This window comes from Sinocyclocheilus grahami, unplaced genomic scaffold (genome assembly GCF_001515645.1).
Source record: "Sinocyclocheilus grahami isolate Dianchi unplaced genomic scaffold, SAMN03320097.WGS_v1.1 scaffold125.1, whole genome shotgun sequence".
Lineage (NCBI taxonomy): Eukaryota > Metazoa > Chordata > Actinopteri > Cypriniformes > Cyprinidae > Sinocyclocheilus > Sinocyclocheilus grahami.
In genome coordinates, this window is record NW_015505304.1 from 738,593 (window position 1) to 760,970 (window position 22,378).

General features: G+C 38.0%; 1 protein-coding gene across 1 annotated transcript in view; it reads left to right on the forward strand.

The window, feature by feature from the left end:
- The first annotated feature begins 488 nt into the window (after window positions 1-488).
- LOC107590151 (ras association domain-containing protein 5-like) overlaps window positions 489-22,378 on the forward strand; it is a 43,410-nt gene continuing 21,520 nt past the window's right edge. Inside the window, exons 1-2 of the mRNA XM_016278765.1 lie at window positions 489-1,216; window positions 20,008-20,138. Coding sequence (XP_016134251.1) covers window positions 559-1,216; window positions 20,008-20,138 — 789 coding nt within the window. The 5' untranslated portion in view covers window positions 489-558. The remainder of the gene's footprint in view (window positions 1,217-20,007; window positions 20,139-22,378) is intronic.

The following is a 22,378-nucleotide window of genomic DNA, read 5'->3' on the forward strand; positions in this document are numbered from 1 at the left end:
TATTTTAATGTATTTATGTATATTTCAGATGTTAATAGATAATATAGATAATGAGGCATAAATAGTTATAAAAATGCACAATAATGCAAATAACATATTTGAAATGTGCAGGGGCATGTTTACGTTATGGGGGCCCTAAGCAAATCTCCAGGAGGGGGCCCCGCGATCGCGATCCGGGTGTGACTATTCATCTAAACAAAATAAATGTAAAAAAAATTATAATAATTAAAATAAGAGTTGTATATAAGATTCGTATAAACAGTGACAACAACGTTTATTCATTGCACCTTTAAAATTCTCTATTTCTCATATTTAGTTGGAATAACAGAAGTGATCGACAAAATCATGAGTTTGTGAGGGCAGCCTTGGCATTTTTAAAATTCTCTTCTAATGTTTAGTGGAATAACAGAAGTGAGCGACAATCATTGCTTTGTGAGGGGCAGGTTCGCGCAGCCAGTGCCATTTAAAGCGCGCAGCTGATGCAGTGTGCGCGTCACACTCTCGCCGCTGGCGCTTCAATTTAGTTTATATTCTGCCCACCTACAACTCTTAGCCGAAATGGCGTCCGTCACTTTAGGACAGCACCCTGCTCAACACCACCTCGACTCGGATCAGCAACTATTCCACAAACTGAAGTCGAGCGACAGGAAGAAATTCACGCGTAAATGGTCTCTGGACAAGATCATCACGCGAAACGGAGCGAGTGATATGGACAGCGGGAGAGCCGCAGTCTCAGCATCGCTCGCGTTATTCAATCACGATCCGTCTTCAGCATCACACAGCCGTGGCGGCTCGCCACGTAGTAATATGGACGGACCTGTTGTGGACATGGACCGAGAAAACGCGAACAATTATAACGGGATATTTCGCAGACACAGTGCCGGGAGCCGGAGAAGCTCGGTGAAGGACACGGCAAAGATCCATGCGTCTTCATCCCCACAAGAAGTTCGCAATGCCTCGGCGCGGTCAAACTTCAGCTGCCCGACAGACGAGCTGGAAGGACTGGCGATCGACAAGCTGACACAGGCAAGGTCGGGAGTAGTGAAGATGCGAAGCGAGCCTCTCAGGAGGGAGGCATGGTCCATCTTCAACCAGAGAGACCCCAGGGTGAAGGCAGAGAAGGGAGAGGGCCACATCTTCATCTCCAGACGGCTGAGCCAAGACTGGTGCGACGCGTGCAACCGCCAGATCAGCAGCGCTGCGCTAAAGTGTCAAAGTAAGTGACCGCTATCTCTCCTCTCCTCACCTGACCTTAGATAAACTGAGGGATGGATGGATGAATGAATGAATGTTGGTTGAACGGAAAGGTGCATGTAATGACGGATAGATGAACAGGCGGAAGATTAGGGAAGTCTGAGGGAAGCATGGATAGATAGAAAGAAGGTTGGATGAATGCAGAATGGATGGATGAATTGGACTGATGGAAACAAATGAAGGGCAAAGATAGATAGATAGATAGGGTTGGATGGATGGATTTATGAATAGGTGAATAGTTGGAGGAAGGGAGTGCAACAGATAGACATATCTATAGATAGATAGATGAGAACAGATGGAGGAATAGATAGATGGATGTAGGGTGGATGGATGCATTAACAAATGATTGGCAGGGTAGAAAGATAAAGGTAGATTTTGGATTTAATAATGGATGGACAAATGGATGCAGGATTAAATGGGTGCATATTAGAAGGGTTAGAGGAATGATAGATAGATGGATGAATTGATGGATGGACAAATGGATTGAGAGTTAGATGGACGGAGGGATGGATGGATGAATTAATAGATGAATGTAGGGGGATGCATGGATGAGTGGTCCGAGGATAAACAGATAGTTGGACGGATGGATGGATGGATAAATAATGAACAGATGAATAGATAGGTGGATAGATTGAAATATAGTTGAATGGATCGATGAACAGATACAGATGAATAAATGGTTGGATGGATGGACTTAAAGGTAGATAGATAAATCGTTATGTTCATTCGTTGTATGTTTTTAGCATACGTAAAAGAAACTTAAAGGCTTGATAAGTGTTTAAATTGTGAGGAAGAGGAAAAAATATCTAATGCAAAAATCTCTTCAAAAAACTGTTCAGCATTCAAAACCATGAGATGACTAGAAAAGAAAGAAAAAGGAGTTGATAGAAAAGAGATACATTGAGGAATGTCCATATACGTATGTGTTTATAAAGCACACAAGTGTTCGTTTTGCTAGCATTTCTGCCGAAGGGGTTGTTTGAACGGCACCAGTGTTAAAGGAACTTCCAGCAGTGTATGTTTAATCAAGATTGATGGATGGACAAATGGATTGAGAGTTAGATGGATGGATGGATGGATGGATGAATTAATAGATGAATGTAGGGGGATGCATGGATGAGTGGTCCGAGGATAAACAGATAGTTGGACGGATGGATGGATGGATAAATAATGAACAGATGAATAGATAGGTGGATATATTGAAATATAGTTGAATGGATCGATGAACAGATACAGATGAATAAATGGTTGGATGGATGGACTTAAAGGTAGATAGATAAATCGTTATGTTCATTCGTTGTAAGTTTTTAGCATACGTAAAAGGAACTTAAAGGCTTGATAAGTGTTTAAATTGTTTAATCAAGATGAAGCATGCTGATGCATGTGGAGGATGAGGGGGAAGTTCCCTGCAGAGGTCATTGTTTGTTTTTCTGTTTCGTTATTTGTCATATTTGATTAGTTGTATGAAGGGGAAGGGGGATATGGTATGGATGACCCCCTCCAGATCCCTGGGGCTTCCTAAATGAAGTACTGTCAACCACAGAGGTCTCTGATTGTCTGGAGATAGGAACGAGAAACATTTGAAGCATGTGAGTGAGGTACACTTGCCTTTTAAATAAATAAAGTAAGAATCTGAAGTGGGATCCAGTTACCCTGTTTGAATCATTTTGGATTTTTCTTAATGGTTTAGAGGTACTTGCTTCCTCTCTTTGCATGCTTTGCCTCTGCTCTGGTATTGCTGTTGTACCTTTGTTGCTGCACTCCACTGTCCCATTATGCATTTCAGCTAATTCACTTGCTTTTAAAGGACTGCTATAACAAAACCCTCTGTTATAAATAAATCTTCCTTGGACAGGTTTGTAAAAGAGAACCAAAATCAATATACTATCAATTCATACAGTACTAGAATGTCCTATACCGTGATCTGAAATGAACGAGTTTACAATGCACCATGAGAACATAAAGTTCAGCCTGTGTTTAGTTTTGTGTGTGTGCACATGGTGCATCTGTTTGCTCGTGCATGTGTGTGCATGTGTAAAGTGTTGCTGAGTTAGCAGTGTGTCAGCAGTTCTCTTTTGGAAACGGTACTGCAGTGAACGGCTTCATAAGGGACAGACAGTGAAATTGCAAGGGTTTATGGAGTGTGTAATTTAGAAGTTGGGGATGATTCTAGGATTATACATTAACCCCAATGACTGTCTGCCCTTCCAGTGCAGTGAAAAGTCAAATTTCTTTATTATTTTTCTTTATAAATAGTCCTTTTAAAGGCATAGGTCACCTAAAAATAAAAATAAATGCCTTTCTTTCTAGTATTTTTTGACCATACAATAAAAGCCAGTGGGTCCATTGTATCGATTAAGTTGAAACATTCTTCAAAATACCTTCTTTTGCATAAGAAAGTCACACAGGTTTGGAACAACATGAGGGTGTGTAAATGATAACAGAATTGTACTTAATGGAACAGTATAGCCAGTCAAGCAGAATGTTGTATCTCTCCCATACTGAGCCTTGAAAAGTGTGTTTGCAGAAGCTCCTTATCACATTTCATAGAGTTCCACTATTTTCATTGAAACCACATGAGTTTTAAACACTTGTTCCTCATTCTCCTCAACCTTTATTGTAAATGCCAGGGTGGGGTGTAATTTTTCCTGGTAGATTTGTTGTGGTTTGTCAGTAAGAATCAGAATGGGATACACTGGGGTTTTCCAAATTCTAAATTTGGCCATTTTCAGTTCATGGGGGTTTTGTGTTGCATTCCAAGAGCATGTCCTGATATGCCTCAACCATAAGCATTGGTTTCTTTTCTCTAGTATGTTGAGATGCCCCTAGCAGAGTTATTGCACATGACCAGAAGTCACTCATGGGTAAAGCACAACATTGTAGTTTGTAATTGTTGCTTTTTTTATTTAGAAGTGTCTTGGAGCATGCTGGGAAATGGGGTATTTAAGAGGTTGCGGTGGTGCAGGCAGGCTAAAGATGGAGCGTCTTGACTACTACAGATCAACATTTTAGTGCACACAGCCCCGTAATTATACACACTGAATGAAAGAGGCAGTCAGAGAACATCAGTGGTTACGTTCGCCTATAAACAGTTCCTTTGAGCTCTTACTCTCTCCCAAAGGAAAGAAAAATCACAAATGAGGTCTCTTTAAAAAATCTATTGTTTCTCTTAGATAACAATACAATGCATAAGAGAACAAATGGAGACTTTTGCTAAAGTCACCTGATTCTCAGATGATTTTCTTGATGAAAAAAAGGAATATATAGTGTTCTTCAGAAGAAAGAAAGTCATTATTGGATAAACTATCCCTTAGTCTCTGAATAGTTTCAGAGTCTTGCACTTCACTCATTCACCAAGAAACCAAAATACAAAAATTTACAATAAGAAATTACATTTAAATATGACTTCTAACATTTCTCATCAGATTTTTCCTAGATTATTTGATCTGTGGTATTCAGTACACATTATTGTTTATAATTATTTATATATATACACTATAAAAAGCAGTAACAATTGTTGCTTTAAAAGGGAGCTATTTCTAACAGATCTTACATTTACATTTTGTTTTGTTGGTGTAACTTTTTTTTTTAAGTTAAATGCATGTTGTTAAATAATTTTGGACCAATCTGCATACCTTTTTTTTGGAATAGAATCACTTAATTTAGATGTTACCACATTTTTGTGCATTTTTTCCCTCCCAAGTATATCCAATACTCCCATTTAAAATTCAAGGAATTTTTATGAGAAATATATCTGAAATCTCTATGAAATCTCCTGAGCGATATATCTATATATATATATTCTATATACTGTATATATAGAATATCCTTTGAACAATAAAATGTCCCTCTAAGGCAGCTCTTTCTTGCGCAGCCAACATACACTGTGAAAACCTGAAACCTCACATTAGTCTTCGATTGCACAAATGCATGGCTAAACAGATTGTGAAAGGCATGCTCCATTGTGTTTAGTACTACCATTATAAAGTTCTGTTTCTGAATTATATTATATGACGGATATGTGTTAGGCTGAGTCACTGTAGGTTTAAACAAGGTCTCAAGGTTTAGTCAAGGAGAATGAGTGAGTTCTCCTCAGGTAGCCTCCACCTCCCTGCTAGTGTGACTCAGAGTTACTGAGTGTCTTAAAAAGCGTCCCTCACTGCATGGGCCTGTCTCAAAGCATCAGTCTTACCTGCTCTCTCCCTCTCCTTCAGTCTGGCTTTATTTGTCTAATCTGGCTGAGTTTTTGGCAACCTCCCCCACCCAATTCAGCACATATCCGTCTGCAATGGAGAATGCTGCCTATCTGCCTTTGAGTTTAATCCATGCTGGAGTAAAACTGCTTTTAGCCATAATGCAGATGGATTATAGCTTATGGATGCCAGTCAGACATCGGATTGATTTTTAATTAAAAGTTTCAGACACACAGCAATACTAGAAAGAGGAATGTTTTCTTTTTGGCCTCGACGAGGTAAAGGGATGCTGCTGGGTAGATGTAATGTGTTGTTTACTTTCTGACCTTTGGAAGCTCTGCATCCACCTATAAACATTAAAAAAGTTCTTAAATATTAGCATTTATACTTCAACTTATTTTGAGAGAAATATGAGATGTCTGCGTTATAATTGAATATAACTGAAATGGAAACATGTATAGCTTTTACATCCCATTACCATTCATTTCTCTTTTACTTTTTTTTCAGTTGAACAAGATATGAAAACTTGTAAATCAAGTTTCCCCAATTCTCAATTTTGCAAACTAAATCAAACCCCTGGCACAAGTTTGATTGGGTGCACCACAAAAACCCTTTGAAAACGTGTTATTCATGTTGTAGATGTTTTAGTGGTTACTTGTTGAAACACACGGTTAAACAGCAGAAGCTTTGTCTACTTTCTCAATACAACATTCACCTCAAGCGACAGATGGACTGGGCCTGTTAAATCATCACTTCCTGTTTGAGTACTGTGACTTCACAGTATTTGGAGGTTGGATAGGCAGCTAGTGCATGAAGGCTTCATTGGTTGGATATTAGTATCAGGCAGTCAGTTTGAGTTGGAGGTGTAGAGTGGGCTGTGTTTCATGCGTATATGAAGTAAAGATGTGTTAATGAGGTCTGTGATGGAGTGTACGGGGCAGTTATTGCTGAACAGGAGGAGTGAGTACGCAAAAGTATGACAGAACCATTGGGAGTTATCTCAGGCTATAATTAGGCTACTTCTCTCTACCTCTCTCTCTCTCTTTTGGAAGACCTGGGGTGAGGACAGCAGGAAATGTGCCACCCCATCTATTATAGTCAACAGAAGTCAAAAGCAAAATATGTATTGCTTGCTATTTGTTCTAGGTTTTGGCTAAACACGGATATTATTTGGTTAAATGGGGCAAATTTTGCTTTATAAATGTAAATAAGTTGTTTCATGATGCAGATGAGATGTATTGAGGTATATTATTCAAGCATTTGCTCATTAAACCTTTACAATAATCAAACCTCTGAATCTCTAAATTGGAATATCTCTATATTGATATATTAGATCAATAATACGCTATATTTTATGATAACCTAACCTCTGAATCTATAAATTCGAATATGAGATGCATTATTGAGGTATTGGATCGATTCATTATACAGTGTATACAATATGCATTTATATATGCATTTATTAGCTAATTCATATGAATTTATGTTGGAATAACCAAACCTCTGAATCTATAAATTGGAATATGAGATGCATTATTGAGGTATTGGATTGATGCATTATACAGTGTATACAATATGCATTTATATATGCATTTATTAGCTAATTCATATGAATTTATGTTGGAATAACCAAACCTCTGAATCTATAAATTGGAATATGAGGTGCATTTATGAGCTATTATTTCATTAAAATACATTTATTTTTGGATAATCCAACCACTGAATCTCTAAATTGGAATATGAGATGCATTAATAGACTTGTTGATATTAGATCAATAATATACTATATTTTATGATAACCAAACCCCTAAATTGAAATACAAGGTGCACCTATTAGATAATTCAGAATGTATTTTGGGAAAATCTAAACTCGAATCCTCTGCATTTGAATATGAGGTGCTTTAATGAGCTTTTTGATATTAGCCTAAATCAATAATATGCTTTATTTTATGATAACCAAACCTCTATATATTGAAATTGAAATATGAGGTGCATTGGTGAGCTATTTGGCCATTAAAATGCATTGATTTTTGGATAATGAATTTGAATATGCGGTGCATTAATGAGCTTGGTGATGATTAATATGCATCATCAAAGTTCGGAATCTCTCAATTAAAATATAAGGTGCATTATTTAGGTATTAGCTAATTCATATGAATTTAATTAGGCAAAACCAAACCTCTGAATCTCTCATTTGGAATATGAGGTATTAGATCACTAATATGCATTCATTTCTGGAAAATCTAACATCTGAATGTCTGAAAATTGAAATATGTGCACATGAGGGCGATTTATTGAGGTTATCCAGTTGTAGGTTAACCTTCATTGATGCTGTTATAGTTGTTGTTGAGAGAAATGGAGCCAGACGCTGCTCTCAATTCTCTTTATTTATAGATATACACGAGAGAGAATGAGGAAGGTGTAGAGTGGAGGGCTAACATGCTCTGAACTTGAGACGTCCTTCAGAACAACAGGTTTCTTCAAGCGTGGGACTGTATTCTCACACAGGAAGTGGCACGATGGCACAGAGTGACAGGAGAGAGGCATAGAGGGTGGAAGAGAGAGAGAGATTGATGGATCGATCGAGATGGAAGGAGAGGAAAAAGAGAGTAGGAGGCAGGAGAGCAGTGCGGCTGTGCCTTTAAGGATTCAGTGAAAAACATGCTGCAGAGAGCAGGATGAGTGGGTGCAGTCTGAGCTGGTACAAGTTCTGCACTGCGTGAGAAAAACAGGAGCACGGACGCAGAGAGACAAGAACAGGAGAGAGAGTACCACCAGTCAGCGGAGGGGGCGATTGTGTCAGAGGGTAGGGGTGCAGGGTGGCAGAAAGGCAGGGAGGAGGGGGGCGTTCAGTGCACAACACAAAACCGAGCGCAGCCCTGCGATGGTGGACACACAGGAGCGACTGGCGCAGGGAGCCCACACCACGACACAACGGAGCCGCAGGCGCCCAGCCCCAACCGGGACGGAGGCCGCTCACGGACCGGCACCTGGAGCGGGACGCAGTGGTGGCACTGGGGTCATGGCCGCAACAGGCCGCAGATAGCGGCGGTCATGCTGCCGGAGATGAGGACGGAGGAGGCGGTGGCCAGCGCCTGCTTCGGACAGGTCTCCAAGCGCCTGGGACGCTTCTTCCGCCGCCTGCCCAAGTCCCGCTCCTGGTCTGAGGGCCTCCGCATGCTGCGGCGCTCCAGCAGTAGTGGGACCCTCATGTTATCAGGTAACTTGAGTCCAAGAGATGAGAAATATGTGGACAGGGACTGAGATAGAATGGGGTTTGGGTTAGTAAGTGAATGTGAGACTCCACCTTAATGTAATCCTCTGTGACTAGACCTGTCCAATTAGGCTTCAGACACAGAGCTCCGCAGTGGCTTTCACCTTCCTTAGATAGCCTTGTTCTTTTCTTGTTGCCACATCACATTCTCGTTCTCCTTTCCTGCTCTCTTGGTCTCTTTCTTTCCCTCTGGGTTTCCTTTTCTCTCTCATGTTGTATCTATTGTTGTCCATTCATGTATTGAATAGACATTGATCTGTAACTCGGCCGCTAAAAGCTTCTGTGGTTCTAAAATGTGCCAGTAAACCAGGCAGACAGAGTGCAATGTAATCATGCATATGCATGGAGTCAGGATAATTCTTCTTTGTGCTATAGCCACTGTTTCAACACCAGATTTACCCAATCCTTTTCAGAAACAAAATGCAAAGTAAATGTACATTTTCTAAACAAAATGACAAAATGTGCTCAAGTGTGGTTATATAATAGCTGCTTCACTGTTTTGAATGGTTGAAAACATGTTGCTATGTAGATGCCTGAGATTTCTGAGTGATCTCTTGTTGATCTCTAGAGGTTTTTATGGGGTTTGGGGTGATATTTAGGGTGTTCTTGGTGATTTATTGGGTGTTGGTTACAAAGTAACAGAATAACAAACCACCCAGTTTGAGGTATCATTCATGTCTGTAGCACATTGATATAAGTACTGAAGTTTAATACTTGGAGTATTGGATTCCCCTAAAAACCACTTATTAATATTAGTAAGTTTGTCTGTGTTACGTTGTGTTTGTGGAATCAAATTGACCCAATGTATCATTTCATACAGATTCTCGTCTCTATTTCAAGTAAGACACCCAGGCATCAGTGGATGAATTTGATCTTTTGACAAAATGACGTTTTGATCAGAAGCCAAGGGAGTTGAAATTGAATTTCCCATTGATCTGGACCAGAATGCCTCTTTGAGTAGACTGAGACTGGGATACAGTACACCAGCCTAATGAATAAAAAGTGATCTGCTTTAGTGCAAGTTAACTTCCCTTCTATTCGCTTAGTATCACATACTTGGAAAAAAAAGAAAGATACACTGATGACACTTCTTCTTTTTCTAAGTTTCAAAGAAAGTGTTTAGTGGAGAACTGGAGATTGATGGATCACGTGTGAAGGTGATGGCCTATGTGCTTAAGTTTTCCTAACAGTGCTCTTTTATTGACATGGACATAGCCTGTAGTAACATTTAAAGTGTCAGCGCAGAACTACAGACTGAGTGCTCTGATAATGGCATCACATCTGGCTCTTAACTCCCAGTAGACTTTACTTTCTAAGTCATGGCCAATCCAGTTAGCGCTAAAGCTGTTTGGCAAATATGAACCTTTTTAGTTTCTTGTTCGGAAATGCTTATGAGTTGACGAGTGCATGAGATGGCGGCAGCACTTTTCTCACCCTTTTTGCTTCATGATGACGTTAGCCATCAGCTCCCGCACACACTGACGCACTGCTGTGGATGACACACGCTGAGTGAGACAGAAATCAGCAGCGGGCGGTGTGAATTTGACATGTCATGAAGTAAATAACCAACTTCTCAAGCAGGATTTAAAGGGACAGTTCACCCAAATGTACTTACCCTCAAGCCATCCTAGGTGTATATGACTTTTTTTTCTTTCAGACGAATACAATCGGAGTTATATTAAAAAATGTCCTGAAAAAATGTCCTGGCTGCTCCAAACTTAACAATGGCAGTGAGTAGTGGTAGATCCATCCATCAAAGAAAGTGCTCCACATGCCTCCAGGGGTTAATAAAGGCCTTCTGAAGTGAATCAATGCGTTTGTGTAAGAATAATATCCATATTTAAAACTTTATAATCCATAATCTCTAGAAGCTAGAAGTTTTAAATATGGATATTCTTCGTACACAAACGCTTATATTATTATCTCTCTTTCTATACACACGCGCGCACACACACACACACACACACACACACACACACACACACACACACACACTCACAATTACTTCACTCAAATGCTTTGTATTTCATAGTTTTTAACCTACGTTTTTTTCCTGTCAGTCTAAAATTGCAGCATAACCTATTTCACATAAACCTGCTGAACACCACATAAATACTAAATAACCTGGGGTTGGTCCCTTTACTTGTTGAGTGTTGCTTTTTTTTCTTTTTAAGTAAATTGTTCTTGGCCAGAATGAGCTGCAGTGTGAACATGGCCAAAAGACCTTAATCTAGTGAGCCATTATGTATACGCTTAGCAGAACTATAGATGTGACTGAAGTATAGAAGTATTCTGTCAGCTCAAATTGACACTGAATCTTTGCATGTGAGCTGGATTGTGAAAGTTTGGCTGTGAAATGCTGATAAGACCCTAAACAAACCTGTCTGTATTCAGACTTTGTCAGCATCTGTGTTCAAAGTAAACATGAGACACACACTTCTTTATGTTATTTGTCACTAGCGATCCACCCTTCACAATTGCTTTCAATTTCAATTGAAAATGTCCCACTCACAGTGTATTGCAATCAAGCTCAAGTTGACATTCTCTGTGAATAAGCTAGCTGTACATGTGAGGCTGTGTCCGTGGCATGTGCTCAGGACCGCGGAGACCTGACCAGTGCAGCTTATTAAATCCATTAGATTGGATTTTAGTGGTCTTTCAGCATCTTTAGCACCTAAAAGGTTTTCCCATGCTTCACAAGACAAAACATTTCGATACTTTACACCTCGGTAGGCCTTACTTTCCCTAAGCTAAGCATTAATGGGATCGGGGCTATTTCTATTCATTATGTTTTAATAGGGTATAAACAAAGAGTGCCAGACATTGTTTTACTGTGTGTTAATTCCTCCCTGGATAACAACAATATTTTCTTTTTTCTTGCATTATTCTAATAAGAACAAGGAACTAAAAGAACATTTTGATCTGTGTTAGATATTTGAAGAGTTCAGATGCAAAAGCCTCTAAGTGCCATCTGAAATTTTCTTCTAAAATTAGCATTTTTCATCAGGCTCCTATGTTTAGGTTCAGTAATTTTACTTTAATGGCAATGTATAGGTCCTTTTCTATGCCATTTAAGTGAAATAAATGAACATAAATATAGGAGTCGGATAAAAAATGCTCATTTGAGATGAAAATTTCAGATGGCACATAGAGGCTTTTGCATCTGAACTCTTCATTTAAAGAAAAAAAATACAATATATAAAATAATACAATAATAAAATACATATATTTAACATACACATATATTTATTTTTCTTGACAAATTCTATTTCCATCATACTTTTTTTATGTCATAATTTGTTTGATTGTTTGTACTTTTTTAAAATGACATTTTCCAGGTTTTCCAGGAATTGGAATTCCAAAGTTTCACATTTAGAATTTTTGGACAACAATATATACAAGTGGGGAGTTGGGGGGGGAAAGTAACGTTTCACAGTATTCAGTCACTTTTTTTTCCCTGTTTTGGGTTGCTCGTGTTTTTCCAGTGACTAAACTAAATGTGGGGGTGTCTACTTGGAAAATAAAGAAACAAGGAAGCTGTGGAGGAAGGGAATAAAATGAGGAATGAAAGAGAAACAGAGAAAAAGAAAGAGAGGAATGCTGTAAGAATAAAGAAAGGAAGACTCGAAGTTTGTAGTCTCTGAATGTCATGTGAATGAAGCATTCATATGTTTACATGTATTTCAGCCTCAGTATGAATATGAGTATGGGTGTAAATGGGATGAACAACCGTGTCGGTGAGAGAATGGATGGATGTAGTGATGTGAAAGGGAGTGAGAAGGGAATTTTAGTCACTGCCAGGTGGATAAACTCAGTCTAACAAGTGTCTAAAAAGTGATTTGACTTCTTTCACTCATATCAGAATAATCAATAGATTAACAAATAGGAATGCAGACACTGTAATAAATGCAGATACATCAGTAAAGATTGTGCATGCCCATGTCCCCTATTTTGAAAACTTATAGTATAAGAACACTTTACAGCAAATCTTAAAAAAAATTTTTTTTTCATACTTTAAAATTTTGTTATGCATAAATACAGTTGTAGCATATATAACAACTGATTTAATTTTCTCGGATGGATGTAGTGATGTGAAAGGGAGTGAGAAGGGAATTTTAGTCACTGCCAGGTGGATAAACTGAGTCTAACGAGTGTCTAAAAAGTGATTTGACTTCTTTCACTCATATCAGAATAATCAATAGATTAACAAATAGGAATGCAGACACTGTAATAAATGCAGATACATCAGTAAAGATTGTGCATGCCCATGTCCCCTATTTTGAAAACTTATAGTATAAGAACACTTTACAGCAAATCTTAAAAAAAAAATTTTTTTCATACTTTAAAATTTTGTTATGCATAAATACAATTGTAGCATATATAACAACTGATTTAATTTTCTAATTTATTTGGACAATATACACTGAGAAAAAAATTATATAGGATTAACAATTTTCACACAATTTTCAAGAAATTCACTAATAATTACAAAGAATCTGCATTAAACATGAACTGTAGAAAGACAGTTTTTTTTTTTTTTTTTACAGTATACTGTAGTATTGTATTTTAATATGGGTATCTCCATATATTTGTATACAGCCAAAATGTTAAAATAATGATCATCTTATCCGTGTTGGCCCTAATTTTAATCATACACTGATTAAATTATACTAATAATTTACACAATTAGTAAATTATTGCAGAATTGCACACAACTTAATCTGAGATTTCGACAAAATTCCACCTGAAAAGAAAGGTCAGATTTTGTTGTGTGGTCCTTCTGAAGACAGAAGAGATCTGTTCAGTTTAATTACAGACTAAATACCCACCAATTACCCAGAACTATTATCCCAGGGGTTGTCCATGAACGGTAAAGTATGTCTATGCTTGCTCGATATAATAAAACTACGCGTTTTAAAACACTACACACTCATCAGGACTCTAATAAAGAGAGGTCATTGTATGGGAGCCTACAGAGAGGTTCTTTATTTTAGCTTTATTTGTTGCTGTTTGAATGAATCAGTGTGTTTTAGTCAAACTGCTGCTGTGTTTGTGTCTGTTCATTGGAGTTTTTGTGTCTGTTTCTAATTTAGAAGCATAAATTTTGGCTTAAATTAGAGGGTTCAGTCAGATAGGTTCCACTGGGACCAGGTTGTTGGAATATGATGCTATGTTGTGTGTGAATAGAGCAGTGCAGTGATGACGTTTTTTGTGTGCCACCACACTGATTCCCTCTCCAAAAATCCAAATGAGCCAAACTTCACCTTTGTTATGAAGGGCATGCTTGAATCATGGGAAAAGATGCACAGCAAGGTGAGAAATAAATGAGAGAAAGAAATGGCAGAAAATGCTGCTGACCAATGCAGAATCTGAGAAACAGAGAGTGAAAGAGGTTGTAGGAGGGTGCGTACAGCTGGGGTGCATATGAGCCGCGGCTCTGAGAAGAAACTGTGACTCCTGAGGTGGAAAAATGCTGATGTATGGAAGAGAAGGGGAGATCAGAAGTGTCAGAAGGAAGTAGGAGGCGAGAAGGCGCATGAGGGACAAAAAGGCATCAGTGTTCTCGTTCCCTCTATAAACTCCCCCTTACATTCCAGCTATCAGAGGGGAGTTTGGCACGCTTTTCCAGCTAAACAACCGAAATGTTTCTACTGATCAGCAGATGTGGTTAACTCTAAGAGGAAGTGACTATGTTCTAGTGGGAAGCGATGTTTTAAAGGGACAGGCCCAGAGATGCGTGTTTGACCTCTCGTACTGAGGAAATTCCACACATGGCCGAATAAACATTGTGTTTAATGTGACAAGGACAAGAGTTTGACCTCCTCTGTCACCAGCACTCCTGTTTTATAGCAGCACTGCAGCATTTCCAGGTTATGTAAACTATGCTGCAATGCTCTATCCATGGGGTTTCTCTAGCATTGACCCCAGCGTTACTTGAGAACACAAGTGTGACCGCTCTGTTCATAAGGCTCTGCGGTTAAACAAATACTCTGGGGTCACGGTTTCATGTGCCTCTGGGAAAATATATGAAGTGTTTATTAGATTTTTCTCCACATGTGTGTTTGACAAATATATTGTGCATGGAATTTTGTTTTTTTCCCCTGAACATCAGGATTTCAGATTTTAGAAGGCAAACTGTAGGCATGTTTATGCTTGTTGTAAACTGGTTACATGGAACGAATCGTTCAAGAACGACCCAACACTAAAATACGATCTGAGAAGAGGAAGATGCGACAAAGAAGACCTAAGATAGTTGAGCAACTAGAAGCCTGTATTAGACAAGAATGTGACAACATTTCTGTTCCTAAACTTGAGCAACTTGTCTCCTCCGTCCCCAGACGTTTGCAGACTGTTATAAAAAGAAGAGGGGATGCCACACAGTGGTAAACATGGCCTTGTCCCAACTTTTTTGAGATGTGTTGATGCCATGAAATTTAAAATCAACTTATTTTTCCCTTAAAATTATACATTTTCTCAGTTTAAACATTTGATATGTCATCTATGTTGTATTCTGAATAAAATATTGAAATTTGAAACTTCCACATCATTGCATTCTGTTTTTATTCACAATTTGTACAGTGTCCCAACTTTTTTGGAATCGGGTTTGTAGTCTCTATGGTTTAGTTTACCATTTTTGCAGTAACATCTTCAATTTTTAAGCAATTAGTTTTTTTTTTTGTGATAATTTTTTCTTAAAATTCATTATTGCATTGTTCATATTTAGATTTTCCCCCCATTAAGCATGTTTTAACTTAAATTATTTCATTAATGTCACTTTGATGTACTTTAAGTCATAACAACAACAGCAAAAAAAAAATAAAATTATGAAACCGAATTCAAAAAGTGTGGAAACACTAAAATGTGAAAGAAATTCATTCTACTGTTTATCAATGTAGCATTTAATTGATCAACACACAATAAAAACAAATACTGTACATTATTTAATTTAATAAATAGTTATAATAATTTTATAATTACATGTTATCTGTGATTTGTGTATTTCATTTTCAGCAGCCGTTACTAAGAAAACCTTTTCAAATTTTATAAGTGTTTCCAGACGTATGAATGGTGGTTTAAATAATACTTACTTGAGAAATAGAATTTACTGAATCTGAAAATGTGGATGTTTTATTGAGTTTAATTTGATTCTTGTTTGGGAGTGATTTTACATTCCAGTCTGCCAGTCATATTCCTTCTGGTCCATTATGGGTGAATCATGCATACTGTATAATCCTCCGTGTTAAATCTCTTTACAGTTCTTCTGTCTGTAACCCCAGAAGGTTGGCGGCACTCTCCTCAGATTAATCAGGTTTAGGGGGTTCAGACCGCACTGCAGTAAGGACATGTGATGATGGAGGGGAGCATATGTAAGCACACAGTTTGAAGGATAAAGAAATGGGCTCTAGGAGCATCCTGTGGCACTAATTACCTCATCTAAAGAGTTTCAAAGAAGATTTGGCTGTTGTAAACCTCCAATCTTGTTTGGGACATTTAGATTTGGCTGGAATAGTCTATAAACTGATACTACTGAAATCAAAGTGTTTTGATTTCTAGTTTGTCAGTACTTGCTGATTAAACTTCAACACAAGTCTTTGACCCATATTTTTATGAGGGTCATTCTATGTAACAGATGCATACATAGTGTGAATTAAAATTGTGTATTATTTTAAACACTTCTATCTAATGCTTTTAAAGGGGTCATATGATGCGATTTTTCAAGTTTTCCTTTCTCTTTGGAGTGTTACAAGCTGTTCGTGAATAGATAAGATCCCTAAAGTTGCAAAGACTAAAGTCTCAAACCCAAAGAGATATTCTTTATAAAACTTAAGAGTAATCCACGCCCTCCTAAAACGCCTCGTTTAAACACGCCCCCACATGTCTATGTCATGATGTGGGAAGATTTGCCAAAAGAACAATTCTTGGGAAGAACACCGCCCAAATGTTCACGCAAAGAAAGGAGGAGTAACTTTGATTCTCGCTGTAGTATTGTTGCTGTCGCCGCCATGTTGTGAAGACGCTGTGTGTTTCCTTGTGAAAGCAAAACTACTTTGTTTGGCCTTCCAAAAGAGGACACGACTAGAAATCAGTGGTTAAGTTGTATTTACAACACTGTTCCAGAACAGTTCAACCCAAATATTCAGATGTGTGCAGCACATTTTATGGTGGACTGTTTCCTGATCCTGGAAGAGTAGACTACAATGCCGGCTGTAAATATGTTTTCATATTTGAAGGATTTGCCACTGATGATTAAAATGCGAGTTTTGAGCAGTGTAGAGTAGCGCTTGTTGTTTGTCATTTCTCCGATCACAAATGCAGACATGGTTTTATGTTTACGCGGCACGATGCAACGCAACGCATAACAAGACAGTATAAGTCATTATAATCCGTAATTATGTCCCCACTGGATGCAACAAATGCCTCGTTTATAATGGGTTGATATGATATGTAGCTATAATGATTTCTCTGATGGACATGCAAGGTTTCTAAAACAATAAAGAATAAAACAATTAAAGGGGCATAGAGGAGAAACAATAATGTACAGTATGTGGAAAATAATGTGTTTTTTGAACCTTAAACCGCATAAACACATTTCATTACACCAAATACACAAAATAATGTTCTTTTTAGCAACATCATATGACCCCTTTAATTATGCATAAACTGCAAATTCAAACTAAATTAATAAATGTCAGTACTTAGAAGGATAACAGGAATGATGGTAATGTGGTTGAAAGTTGTCCTGGCTGTTTATTTTGACATTAAAAGCCTCATGAAACTACAAGATTCTTTAAAAAGAGAATTTAAAACGGTTTCTTTTTTATTATCAGTTGCTTATTGGTCAAATGGTAAGAAGGTTGACAACATTGTCTCACAAGAGATAAAAAAAGAACTTGTCCTTGAAGGGTTGTCTTCTTGAAAAGATGACGATGTCATTATGACATCTTTTTAAAGGTATATAAAAGTTTATCAAAAGCAGAAAAGTGGTGCTAACAGGTTTGACACACAACTTCTTTTAATAATACTTTTTAAAAATAATGTATTAAATATTTTAGTAATACATTGTTAAATCAAATCTAAAAAAAAAAAAAGATTCTAGCTTTTATATTTTAATCAGTCTGTAAAAAAAAATTAAAAATCTGATTTTTGTCTACATTGTAAAAGTCCATTTCTTGGTGAAGTAATTTTTTTACACATGTTAGGCACCCATTTGGCAGGATGACACCTGACTGCCGTTGCACGTGTCAGGTTTTTCATTTAATAGTCATTACTACGTATCAGGGTGTTGCATTAAAGCGCACTGCTGATATCAGGCTGAGGTTGAAGGTGAGAGTCAGAACCGGACGGAAGCCTCACCTCCTCCCAGAATGCATTTCCTGACCCGAGTCATTCTGTTTGGTTTGGACACTCTTTCTCATAGTCGCGCTCAGCACTCCCCTGAAGATTTATATTTTGCCGGTGTTGTGGTGATAGACCATCGAAAGTGACATCCATTTTCCATGTGACTTATCTGCGTTGTGTACAAGAAGCTTGTAGCATTCGCAGTCTTCTTTCAGAGTGATCTGCACCTCCCTGCTCTTCCACAATGACAGTAGCAATGTGTTTGGCACTGATAATCAATCCGCTGATAATCAATCAGCATTCACTGTTGACATCTGTCACTCTCGCTGGGTGTAGAGACAGATACCTCAGTCATTTTGTTATCATGTGACTGCAAAAACAACAAGCCATTTCGATGCCATTATCACTAAAGCACTTTGTGTTGTTGGCCACAGACTATTTATAGAATATATATGAGACTGCAGACTCACTGCAGGACACCATGTCGTATAAAATCACGGTCAGCCTGTGCTGGAGAATATCCAGTGGTGCAGAGTGTCGTTTCCTTGGTTACTGTGTGGCTCTGAGCAATGGATATAGATGCTCAGAGTGCTTTTGAGCTATTGAATTTACTCCCTGTGCTGATCTGAGGTCATTTTATTATCTCTTATTATCACTTATGATGCTAATTGGAATTTTAGGATGATGAGGGCAGCTTGCATCAGCTTTTTATCAAATATGCTACTTTCCAAAGCAAATATGTGGAAAAAGTTCACTAGATGGGCAATTATGGGAGGACAAAATGAACCCCAGTGTCAATGAAACGTTTCTTGGCAAAAATTAAACAGCAGCTGTCTGTTCCAGCCCTTTAATAACCTTATTTCATTGGCCTCTGTTAACCTTTGGAGATGTTGGTACAGTGGCGCCATCTAGCGATTGATCTTGTAAAGCCTGATTGTTACCCAATTGAGAATATTTTATATTTTATTATTATATAAATATATTAGTAATATATAAATATGTATTATATGATATGATATGATATAATATTATGTTTTTATAGTATATGCATTTAGCAGTTGCTTTTTTATTTTAATTTTAGTATATTTTAATTCTATTTATATATATTTTTTCCAAGTAAAATAAAGTATTTGTATTATTTTAATACTTTTTTTTATTATTTTAAATGATTATTATTATTACATTATTAAATTCTTATATTTTATGTAAATATTATATATAGGAATTTATTTAATTTTTTTATTATTAAAATGCATCTCTTTAGAAATAATAAAGTGTAAGAGAAAAGATTCACTCGTCTAGTTATTCATTAAGTCACTCTTCCTCCTGTGCAAACGGAGCAGTATTTTATATGCGACATCCACTAGATGGCACCACACACAGCAACTATGTCAAAAAGAGCAATTGATGTCAATGTAATAAAGGTTACAGCTGCTATAGTTGGCACTGAATAAAAGAAATAAGGTCTTCTGATTTTTATAAACATCTGTCTTGGGGTCAAGTCAGTTGAGAGTGAATGAATAGGGCACTGTTTAACCGAGCACATTACTGAATTCCTTCTTATAATTAATGTTTATGTGGAGGACACACCAGACATTCTGTCTAAAGTAAATGAGACACGGTCACTGTTCATTCTGAAGTGTCTTTGCTGTCTCTAGTTTGTGGAGCGCATGTGTCTGAGACAGATGTCTGCAACATGCAGATTGTCAGTTTATCATCACCAGCTCCAGTCGATTTTCTCCAAGGCTTCTGCGCTCATGCTGACACAGGCATTTACAGTAAATAAAACACATGACCCAGTCCTCCTCCAGCCCTTTCAAGCCTTTTTCTTTTAGAGGAGGTGAAAGAGTGTTGGCAGCCCTCGTTGGCTCTCTAAATTGTGCTGTTTGTCTGTGTGCTTCATGGCTGTTAGTGACTGTGTGTGTCCTGTTTGTCTCTGGCCTCCAGACTGCAGCTACACATGTCATTTGGAGTGTCAGGGGCTTGTTCAGCTGGACTGCAACCAACTAGATCAGCCAACGGAGGATGTGTCTTCACCCACTCCACAGAGGTCCGGCACCAAAGACCCTCAGGAGACGGTAAGTTCTCTCACTTAGCTATTATTGCTGTATTCACACTATAAGAGGGAGCTCCTCACTATAGAGAAACACAAGGAGACAGAACTGATAGAGACTCTTCATCCTATCTGGTGGACCAAAAATGGGTCACAGGCCTGTTTTATTTGGGTCACGGATAGTACTGTATGTTATCATGCATAGTTAGAAAAGCAAAATAAATTGACTTTACTGCTTCCAAACCCGCAAGACCTTCGTTTATATTCAGAACACAAATTAAGATATTTTTATGAAATCCGAGAGCTTTCTAATCCTGCATAGACAGCAACACAACTACCACGTTCAAGACCCATAAAGGTAGTAAGGACATTGTTAAAATAATCCAATGTGACATCAGTGGTTCAACCTTTATTTTATGAAGCTACGAGAATATTTTTGTGCACAAATTAAACTGCTACCTTTCTGGGCCTTGAACGTGGTAGTTCCGTCGCTGTCTATGGGAGGTTTAGAGAGCTCTCCGATTTCACCAGAAATATCTTCATTTGTGTTCCGAAGATGAAAGGTCTTACAGGTTTGGAAAGACATGAGGGTGAGTAATTATTGACAGAATTTAATTTTTTTTGGGTGAACTCTCCCTTTAAATTCTTATTTTAAAATTGATCTCACTATTACTTTATTTATTGTTTGCTATAAAGCAAAACAGGCTTCCATATTGATGGTATCATAAAACAGTAAAATTGTGGTACTTTGACATATACCATGTTATTAAGTTATTGCCGTATTCCTTTACCATGCTATTTTATAAGTACTTTATTTATTTAAAAACATTTAGTAGTACAATAATATATAGAAAAATAAACATAACATTGGACTATATCTTGTAGTAATATATTGAAACTTTTGTGATGCGGCATACTTTTTGCTACCTTTATTTTTGTAAGTGAAGCATGCAGAGAGCTTTCCAAATTTAGAAAGAGAGCATAGAATTATGCAGTGAATCTGATCCTCTCTGGGTTGCTTGGCTGGGACACATTAGCACATGCTTAACTGCCTCTCTAATGCTTGGCTGCGTTTTACAGTGGCAGCGAGTTTAGTCCCAGGTACACAGGAAGTGACAGCACAGTTGGGACTGAGGAAGAACAGCAGGGGCACACTGTCCTCAGCAACACGCACACAAAGGCATACACTTTCTTTTGCCCAAGTTTTTAGATGAGCCCATCCTCTTCAAAGCATATGATGGCTGACCAAAAGGTCAAAACGGTATGACCTAGAGGCCAATCAGACATCAAGTAGCCTATTTCTCTCAGAGCATTTATATTGTCAGAGTAGTCATTAATGGAAAAAGCTTTTCCGTCCCTTGTAGTGTATCCATCTTATTTATGAGGCCCCTCCTGTCTCTTCCTATCTCCTCTAAATCAGGAAAAGAGCAAACCCAGCTGGCCTGTGCTGTCAGTGAGATTGAAAGCTGTTGAATGGTGAGCTGTCAGCAGAGGGCATTATGGTTATTTCTCAACGGAAATGAAATTCACATTAGTCGTCTCCTCACATAGGGCAGGGCTTTGGTCATGTGAACTACAGATTGTGTCACTGATTTGATGCGGCTTCATAGAATAAGAGATAAAGTTACGTAAAAAATAACCATTTATAATAATGGTAAAAAAATAACCATTTATAGTCGTCTGGCATTCCAAACTTCACCACACGGGGCAGATATATTATGCACAAAGGTTCAGTGTGATTTGCATGTGAATGCCTCCATTACAAAGTCCGAATGAGTATCTTTTGCAACAAAACAGATGAGACATACAAGTAACTTAATTAATTTGTACATATAAAAGCCTTCGTTGGTCCATATGCCTGTGACACTGGCATAAATTGTATTATAGTTGTTTTTACTGCCATTTTGACACCCCAGAGACATGTGCCATTCTGCAAACAGACAGGCTTTGGACATGATCAGGAAATGCAGATAGCTCATAAAGACAGCCACACAATGTTATTACAGCCAAAACAGAAGCTAGACACCCCCTCATTGGCTTCAGGGATTTTACAGACCTCTGCAGCCAGAAGCATTTATTTAAACAGAGCTCCTTCAGAGTCACACCAGCACCAGGAAACCGGGAAGGACCACTGACCTTATGTAGATGAATCACAGAGATATGAGGGAGTTGTGTGTGTGTGTGTGTGTGTGTGTGTGTGTGTGTGTGTGTGTGTGTGTGTGTGTGTGTATCTCAAGGGCATTTGCTGAGATCTCTCTCGGGCGG